Source organism: Coptis chinensis, chromosome 8 (assembly GCF_015680905.1).
Source record: "Coptis chinensis isolate HL-2020 chromosome 8, ASM1568090v1, whole genome shotgun sequence".
NCBI lineage: Eukaryota > Viridiplantae > Streptophyta > Magnoliopsida > Ranunculales > Ranunculaceae > Coptis > Coptis chinensis.
Window position 1 is genome coordinate 92643848 of NC_141463.1, and position 8983 is coordinate 92652830.

The 8983-nt window shown below is 35.8% G+C and overlaps 2 protein-coding genes and 1 pseudogene across 6 annotated transcripts; 2 read left to right on the forward strand and 1 right to left on the reverse strand.

The window, feature by feature from the left end:
• Nucleotides 1-1750: 1750 nt before the first annotated feature.
• On the forward strand, nucleotides 1751-3366 carry LOC147484444 (protein FAR1-RELATED SEQUENCE 5 pseudogene; annotated as a pseudogene). Its single transcript, XR_015205552.1, has 2 exons — nucleotides 1751-2632; nucleotides 2749-3366. The product of XR_015205552.1 is annotated as a protein FAR1-RELATED SEQUENCE 5 pseudogene (transcript).
• LOC147484445 (uncharacterized) lies at nucleotides 3367-4998 on the forward strand. The gene is made up of 6 exons (XM_086580229.1): nucleotides 3367-3749; nucleotides 3829-3897; nucleotides 3986-4048; nucleotides 4141-4218; nucleotides 4330-4407; nucleotides 4642-4998. The coding sequence occupies exons 1-6, from the start codon at nucleotides 3405-3407 to the stop codon at nucleotides 4735-4737; spliced, it is 729 nt and encodes a 242-aa protein (XP_086436355.1). The 5' UTR covers nucleotides 3367-3404; the 3' UTR covers nucleotides 4738-4998.
• A 534-nt stretch (nucleotides 4999-5532) lies between these two features.
• LOC147484446 (cytochrome P450 78A5-like) lies at nucleotides 5533-8898 on the reverse strand. 4 transcript variants are annotated; one of them, XM_086580878.1, is made up of 4 exons: nucleotides 8682-8898; nucleotides 8426-8480; nucleotides 7449-8101; nucleotides 5533-6092 (listed from the first exon to the last, which is right to left on the reverse strand). In XM_086580878.1, exons 3-4 carry the CDS (start codon nucleotides 7878-7880, stop codon nucleotides 5562-5564), a joined length of 963 nt encoding a protein of 320 aa, XP_086437004.1. In that variant the 5' UTR covers nucleotides 7881-8101; nucleotides 8426-8480; nucleotides 8682-8898; the 3' UTR covers nucleotides 5533-5561. The 4 variants fall into 4 exon arrangements, with proteins under 4 accessions (XP_086437004.1, XP_086437007.1, XP_086437006.1 ...); XM_086580881.1 differs by lacking the exon at nucleotides 8426-8480 and adding an exon at nucleotides 8515-8566; XM_086580880.1 differs by lacking the exon at nucleotides 8426-8480 and adding an exon at nucleotides 8515-8569.
• Between the last annotated feature and the right edge of the window lie 85 nt (nucleotides 8899-8983).

Consider the following 8983-nt stretch of genomic DNA (forward strand, 5'->3'; position numbering starts at 1 on the left):
CGTTAGGACATTTATAAGTTTTGGATTAGGCTAATTTTTGGTAGATATGATCTCCTAACTATTCTAAACATTGTCACAAATAATCAAAAAAATCAAAAAATTCCAAACTTGCCAAATGTAGTTAACAATTTACAAAATTTGGCTAATTGTAGACCGTTCATTTTTACCATTTTTGATACTATATTTGGCAAGTTTAGAAATTTTTGATTTTTTTGATTATTTGTGACAATGTTTAGAATAGTTATGAGATTATATCTACAAAAAATTAGCCAAATCCAAAATTTATGAATGTCCTAACGATTTTGAGATTGTTTACGTGTCAAGATAAAATATGTCCCTAGAACCCCTCCGTTGGTTAAATGGTTGAACTCCTGTATGACAGTATCTATTGAAATAATTTGGCATGAGACGTTATAATTAATTAATTAAGCCTGCGGTAAAACAAGAACTTTACTAATAACTAAAAAACAAGAGAAATGAGATGGAAAATTCTTAGTTCTCATTCTTCACCAAAATTACAACCATGTTCCTGCCAACTGGGAATCCCGATTTATTGATGGCGAGCAACACACTATAATCAGTGATGCCTCTAGAGGGTTGCCACTTGCCAGAGTATTGGTTAAAAGTAAAGACTAAAGAGTAGGGCGCGACTGTCACACATGGCCCAGCACAGAAAAAGGCTTCAGAAGTCAGCTGTGATTGGCGGGTGAGGAGAGAGGAGAGAGAAGAGAGAGAATTTAACACATTATTTTAATACAATACACCAATCAGAATTGATTTCGGAGGTTTTTTCTGTGGGGCCATGTGAGTTAGTTCTATCCTAAGGGGACGACTATAACACAAAGTCCAGCACCAAAAATAGTTACGAAGTCAATGCTCATTGGTGGGTTTGGGTGACGTGGCACAAAATAAAAAACAGCAAGAAAAAAATCATAATCGGCTGGAAATATAGCGAAAATAGGAAAATAAAACAAATGCCAGGTTATATGGGCGCTAAAACTCAAACAAAACAGGCGCTAAATGCAGCACACTTTTCTTTTCTCCTCGATAGTGATCATCGAGGTTGATAGTTTCCGACTATATCTCTCTCTATAGCCTTCTTTGATTGACACGGTGATTGTCATTTAAGGTTTCCGACCAACTCTCCCCATCTTTGTCTAACGATAGTTTCATTGAGATAATTTTAGTATCAATTTAACTACTTAGATAGTTTGTCTCTTTTTTCCTAAATTATAAAACATGCTTTTGTGCTTTGAAATTATTATTCAGCTGCAAGTTTTGATTTTTATTTTTTACAATTAATTCTTGTAGTTTTATCATTTGCAAGTGAAGACAAAATGACTGAAAATGAACAAGCTGAATGGGGTGATGTATGTGAAGACGATGAACCTCACAGTGGTGTTATTGGTGATGAAGTTTATGAAATTGAAAAAGACATGAATATATATTGTCCATGTGAAGGAATGGAGTTTGATTCCCTCGAAGAAGCATATGTGTTTTACAATAATTACGCTGGTCACATTGGTTTTAGTGTTCGGAAGAATACCGTGAATAGATCAAGAGTAACCAGAGAAATTAATGGTCGGACATTTTGTTGTTCTTTTGAGGGGATGCGAGATTCTCGAGCCAAACGATTTGAAGAGAGAAAGCGGAACAAAGCCGATCACGAGGACAAGGTTGTAAGGCAAATGATGGTCGCTCGCAAAAAAAGATGAAGAAAAATGGATCGTGTCTAAAGTTGTTGAAAATCATAACCATAATGTTGTCACTCCAAGTAAAAAGCACCTGCTTCGATCGCAGAGACAGATTGACCCGAGCCAACAGATTATCATGGATACCATGGACTCAGTAGGAATTAGAGGAAGTCTAATGGCTAGTTTTATGGCTAGCGAAGCCGGTGGGATTCAGAATATGGGATTTACTAAGAAAGACTTGAGTAATTATTTGAGTACAAAACGCCAAAGGGACCTTGCCAATGGCGATGCACAAGCTGTGCTTGATCATCTTCAGCAACAACAAATGGATAATCCTGCTTTTTGTTATTCGATACAAATTGACTTAGAAGGGCGTATGACAAATTTTTTTTTGACAGATGCTAAGTCGAGGATGGATTACTATTATTTTGGAGATGTTATTTGTTTTGATCCTACGTATGGAGTAAATAAGTTCGGTATGCCATTTGCTCCTATTGTTGGTATAAATCATCATTTCCAAACAGTATTACTTGGTGGTGCCTTGCTGTATTCTGAGACGGAAGAGTCTTTTATGTGGGTAATGAAAAATTTGATGGCATCAATGGATGGAAAACAGCCGAAAGTTATCATCACTGATCAAGATTCAGCCATTGGAGGGGCTATTGAGAAAGTTTTACCTAGTACTCATCATAGATATTGTTTGTGGCATATAACTAGAAATGCAAGGAAACATTTGGCGCATGAGTTTGTCTCAAAAGAAAATCTGTTTGGGGATTTCTGCAAGTGTTTATATGGTTACGAGACTATTGCAGAGTTTGAGCATAATTGGGAGGTAATGCTTGAAAAGAATAATCTAAAAGAGAATAAGTGGCTAGAAAATTTATTTGGAAAGCGAGAAAAGTGGGCATCAGCTTACAGACGTGACCTATTTTCAGCAGGTATATCATTTCTCGTATCTGTCTTTTGTTTTTTTTTTCTTGTGTTGGTTATCTCAATGGCAGTTACATCACTTTGCTTTGAATAATTTATTTGTGGTCTAATTATAAATTTGCAGGTATGTACACGACCCAACGGAGTGAAAGCATCAACTCTTACTTTGATAAATACCTGACAAAAGGTATGGCTCTTTCTAAGTTTGTTAAACAATATGAATTAGCTATCTTGGATAGGCGGGAGGAAGAAAACAAGGAAGATTATGCCACCATGTATGCAAGGCCAGTTTTAAGACTTAACGTTAAAATTGAGAAGGAGGCAGCATCTGAAATTTATACAAGAAGTATCTTTTGTAAGTTTCAAGAGCGAAGATATCAAGGTCTTTCTTACCGCCATAAGAAAGTTGATGAGCATGGAACAGAATGTGTCTACAAAGTGTGGATGGAAGGATACTGATAGTGCCAAGACCGGCCTCGTTTGAGCCTTCTACAATGAGTGCAAAATGTAGCTGCCAATTGTATGAATTTGCGGGTTATTTGTGTAGGCATATCTTGAAGATTTTTTGGTTGAAGATGTTCAAACTCTCCCAAAACAGCATGTACTCAAAAGATGGACAAGAGAAGCAAAATCTGGTTCAAGCAGTGTTCGAGGAAATGAAGAAATTCAAGTGAGTCGTCAAGAAAGTAAAAAAGCGAGTAAATATTGCAAACTTTGCAAACTTGGAGTCAATATTATGTAAGGCTTCACCGGCCCGATGAAGTATAATGAGAAGTGGCAATGAAAGGTTTACACAATACCTTACGAGATGTTGAAGCTGCACTTAGGAATATATCATTATGTTTGGAGGAGCAGAATGAAAAAAGTGAAAAGGAGCAAAATAATCAAACAAGAACCCTAGTTGCCCATATTCAGAAGCCATTACTTGATCCACCTTTTGTGAAGCCCAAAGGTCGACCCAAGGATTTTACATCGTTTCTTGATAAGGGAAAAAATGGGACGAAGAAAGGCAGTAAGAAAAACACTCAAGGAAAGCCAAATGCCAAAAAGAAGAAAACTCAAGGAAAGGAAATCTCAGATGGAGGGGCTACCGAAAGAGATTCAGATTTCCACATCTTCAGTCAGGTAACTAAAATTGTGTTCAACTTTATTTAGTAGCATTTGCTATTGTTTTGATTCAACAATATTCTTCTGGATTTCGTAGGACCTTATGATGGATGCTGAACAACAATCTCGATACACTCATGACTTCATGCTCCCCTCTTTTAATCAGGTTAATGTTATAATTGTTTTTTTTTTTGCTGCTGGTTGTTGTTGCATTTGTACACGTTATTATATTGATTTTTTTTTTATGTTGCTAGGAGTATTTTGGGACTGATACTCGTAGTTTTCTGCCTAGTCATCAACCTTTCCATTTGAGTCAGGTACCATACAACCTTCTCACTTAAATAGATAAACAGTGTTAAGTATTGACATAATAGCTAGATACATAAACGGTCCCATGGTGACTATATAGGAGTCCTTTCTGGTCGGAAATAATTTTGAGATACAACATGATGTGACATCCACTAGAGGAATTCACCAACTTGAACAGGTATTTGAAGTTCTAATTAAATTCGCTTGTTATCAATAAACCTTTGCATGTGGTAAATTTTTTAATACAAACATATATGTAACTGTTTTTTTTTTTTTTGTTATTATACAGGGAACTTTTGAACATCTTTTCTTGAGGCCTCAACAACCTCATGGAATTGCAAGCATTGATCTCAACAATATGTTGCAGGTGATTATATTAGTATTTTACAGTAAAACTTGTTCACAATATAACTCTACTTACGCCATTTTTTTTTTTCTTTCAGGATTCATTGTTGTGACTTTGTAATTAGTAATCACTTGACTTAAAACCAGAATAATCAAATTCTTTTTGTTTGGTATGTGTTTTTTTTTTCTATATTACCGCAATAGCTAGTGTAATCTGGTGTATCTATGACATTGATTCTATTATTTTCATGTGTAGGTGCGCTTTGTAAATAGCGGAAATAGCTTGGAATTAATTTTGGCGAAAAAGACACCTGACTTCGTCATGGATCAAAATATAACATTTTGTTCATAGGTTTATTTTGTAAATGGATGGAAAAGGCTAACTGTACTCATGACAATTTTTGTTTCATTGATGTTGTCTGAGTATATTTTTTTCAAAAGTCTTAGTGATTCAATATGACAATTGTAATATTTTGTCTAGTGAATTAAATTTCTCTTAAGTATACGATTTGCCAACGCAAACATGCTTCCGGTGTGGGAACAAAGTTCTGTCAGAGTTTTGACTACAAGTTCTGTCAGAGTTAAGGATACTTATGCAAGCTGAGTTCTGTCTGATCTTTGTATATGACTAGTAGAAAGAAGTTGAGCTATTTCTGTCTGTTACCTATTTCTGATCTTTGTAACAGTTCACAACTAATGGTTTTCACTTAATGGTCTTTGAGATTATGTTTCCACTTACTGGTTTCTAAATTCTAATGTGAATACGCTGTTTTTAGTTTGTCCTGGTTGTTTCTTGCAGCTCTTGATATAGTTTGTAGCTTTCTATTCTTTGAATCATTTTTAGCACACATTATTTACATTGTGTTTCTGTGCAACTCTGACAACACAAAGAAACAAAGAATTAGACATCCACTTTCATCCATTTAGCACTGCAGCTCTGACAACACAAAGAATTGGACGTCCACTTTCATCCATTTCAGATATATACTTAAAACATTCAATCTCAGCACAACAACGTACACTAGCTAATAGCTAAGCTGTTGACGTTTACCCTATATGTAGGGACGTACAACGTACAACATCCAGACTTAGCATTCGCATTGGAAGTTTTAAATAGTAAGAATCTAACGGTAGAATCTCGAATGGATTAAGAAGTTGGATAATATCCAAATTTGGTTAATGAAGATTGTGCAACAACCCAATAAATTTTGTTCGTAATACATAAAGACTTAACATCAGAACATACAACATCCAATAAGTTTTCTCGAGCACAAGCGTAACCACCTTCGGATATATAACCTCTGTCATATCAGAAGAGTTCATAGAAAATTGGTCCTCGTCCATGAAACGCTCAGGTTTGAATTCATTAGGCTCAGACCAGACATTTTCATCATGGGTGATTGCCCACATATTCACCATAGCAGTGGTTCCAGCAGGGATACAGTTCTTCCCAATGTAGACGTCATGGATGGCTAATCGTGCCCACGACAAGAACAGGCCAGGAGGGTGCACACGGAGGGATTCCTTCACTATTGCTAGGAGATAAGGAAGATTGGGTAAGTCAGAATCTGATACTAATCGGTTGTTGCCAACAAAAGCGCCGATTTCAGCTTGAGCTTTTGATTGAATATCTGGATGTAGGACCATCCTTGCAAGAATCCATTCCAAGAGGATTGCAACTGTATCAGTACCCCTAAATATCATTTCCTGAAATCACAATCATATAAGTCTTAATCAGAATATTTTCAATGCACTATGATTATAAAACATAAGATTGCATTTTATACAAATCATACATTATACAAATCATTCGTGAAAAACATTCCTCATGTGATTCCATATTCCTTCCAAATAACACTTTTGATATATACTGAAATAGTACCAAAACGAAACCACAAAATTCTGTAAGGTAACAGCACAATTACAACACACCACCAACATTCAAGCCTACCATGACACTACTTAAAGAACAAAGCTCATAAGTTATGGTTGTCAAGAGTTATGAGTCATGCAGTTCAAGAGACTGTGTATAAGGCAATCCTGAGAATTGCGGTTAGTCTCAGGGTACTTCTAAATGTGTCTGTAGAAGGAAAGAAAACAGTAATTTTGCAAAGAAATACGCGTTTATTGTAAATCCAGTAAACTTAAGTTAAAATAACCGTTTTTAGTTTAACAAGTTTGGATAAAAATTATTCCCAAAATATAGCAGAAGAGGCACATCTCTCGAAAGACAGAATACCCTTACGGCCTTACCCAACCTCAACCGACGCCAAAATTTGACATCCTTTCAAAAAAAATTGGTGGTTAGTAAATAGTAATTGATACAGAGAAGGAAAAAATAAAGTGAAACTCATATTCAAAGTTTGTTTTTTTTTTGGTCGAAAGGCTCATTCAGTTTTAATTTCTGTTGTGAGTTAGTGCATAATACTCTGCCAACAGAGTTCATGTTATAACAATCCATTTCATTTTTGATAAATAAAGTTTCACCATGTCGGGAGTTATGATCATAAGAAAAAGTATGACCTTAGTTATATGCTATTTCAGTATTCCATGCTACATTGGATTAAGGAATTAAGTTTTACTGGATTCACAAAGAGGATGCTTCTTCCAGATGTGCATCATAAGTGGCCGTGACTATCTGTCATCTCTCCCAGGAAAACGGGCCTAAAAAGAGCACATGCGCTAATGCAAAAGTTCAAAAGCTATGAGCAGGTGAAAATGTCACCCCTGTTTACTTAAATACCATGACACTACTTAAAGAACAAAGCTCATTAGTTATGGTTGTCAAGAGTTATGAGTCATAACTCTTGACAACCATAATGAAGACTCGTGAGCAATTGAGCGACATCATCGTATCAATATAAAGTAAAAAAAAAATTAACAATATGTCAATACCTGAAAATAATCTAAATAGACCACAAATTAATTTTCATTCAGTGAAAATTTAAGGGAGTTCCCAATACTAATGAGTTCCCAAAGTAAAGGCAGCACACAAGTGAACAATTGTCAAATTAAAACTTGAAACTGAAATTACAAAAAGTAAATGAAGAGAGAACTTCTTACCCAAAGAACAACAACCATATCAGAATCAGAGAGACTATTTTCCATTTCCAAGTCAAGCAGAACATCAACAAAGTCACCAACACACTCATCACCCAACTTCCCATTCACCTTCCTCATCCTATGTTCTTCAATGATCTTTCCAACAAAAACATTCACCTTAGAAACCAACTTCTTACATCTTTTCCTCACACCTTGAAAATCAAACCACCCCAACACAGGAAAATGATCAATCCAGTTAAAAATCCCAAGTAACTCGTACCCTTCACTCACCAACTCTTCAAGCTTAAACCCATCCCCAAAACCCTCATGCCCAAAATCATACCTCTTCCCAAAAACACTGATCATCACATTATTCAAAGACCCAAAATGTAAAACTCTCTTTACTTCAACTTCCCCACTTACCCTCATTATACTTTTTATTTCCCCAATCATTTTCTCACCAATCTCACTTCTAAACGAACTGAAACTAGCTATTCTTCTTGGACTGAATAAATGGGTAGCTGAGATTCTTCTCAGATTCCTCCAGTACTCACCAAAAGGAGCAAAACCCAAATTCGCGTCTAGCAGCTATGCACGCAATTCTCAGCTGCAACAACACTTCTCAGCTGATAAACTCCCAGTTTGATCAATGTTTCTTGAAAATTCCCAATGAACTGCAAAAGATAGGCCAAGTGAGATCAAACTCTCATAATCCACAAGCTATTGTACTATTACAGTATCACATAAGAACACTTTTCTTGCAATGCTAAAGTCATAGCAAGTATAGAACAGGAAAGGGCGCGCTATCCACAATATGGTGCTATCCACAACAGGAAAGGGCACGTCCCTAATTGTGTATAAAACTACCCAACTATTAGCCACATTTGGGATGTGCTCAACAGGAAAGGGTGCGCTATCCACAATATGGCGCAAAATGGTGTAGCAAATACAATAGAGTGATATAACATGTAGCTAATTGTGTATAATACTATAGATACCTTTCATTTCTTTCTTTGCTCCTCTTGCCTCTCGCCTCTCCTCCTTTACAGCAGCCTGTACAAGAAGAATTTCAATAGAAAACACATACTCTTTGCAAAATATTATACTTCAAAGGTGCAAGCAAACTAATGTTCTGATGTCTTCTGATCATAATCGTTCAGAAGTCAAATAGCCATTTGTTAAAAATCAAACTTCGAAAGTAAGCATATATAAGAACAACGAAAATAATCGGCTTAATATTCACTAGATGTTTACCTTCCGTTGTTTCTTTTCCTCTTTTGATTCCACACCCTGTTGTTTAATTGGTTTCCTTTCTTCAGCTTATCAAATCTTGACCCCCGAGCTTCTTCGAATCAAGAGAATATACGATTTGAAAATCAAAATTTGTTAATTTGGAGCGAAAGAAACAGCTTGATGATAGGATTATTTTGGGGTGGAAATTTTGGGTTTGATTTTACCGGGGAAATGAGGAGAGAGAAACGAGAAGTGAAGAATTTGTTTATTTTCTCGCAATTTTTTCGTGTTATTTCATTTTTTTACTATTTGCCACGTCATTC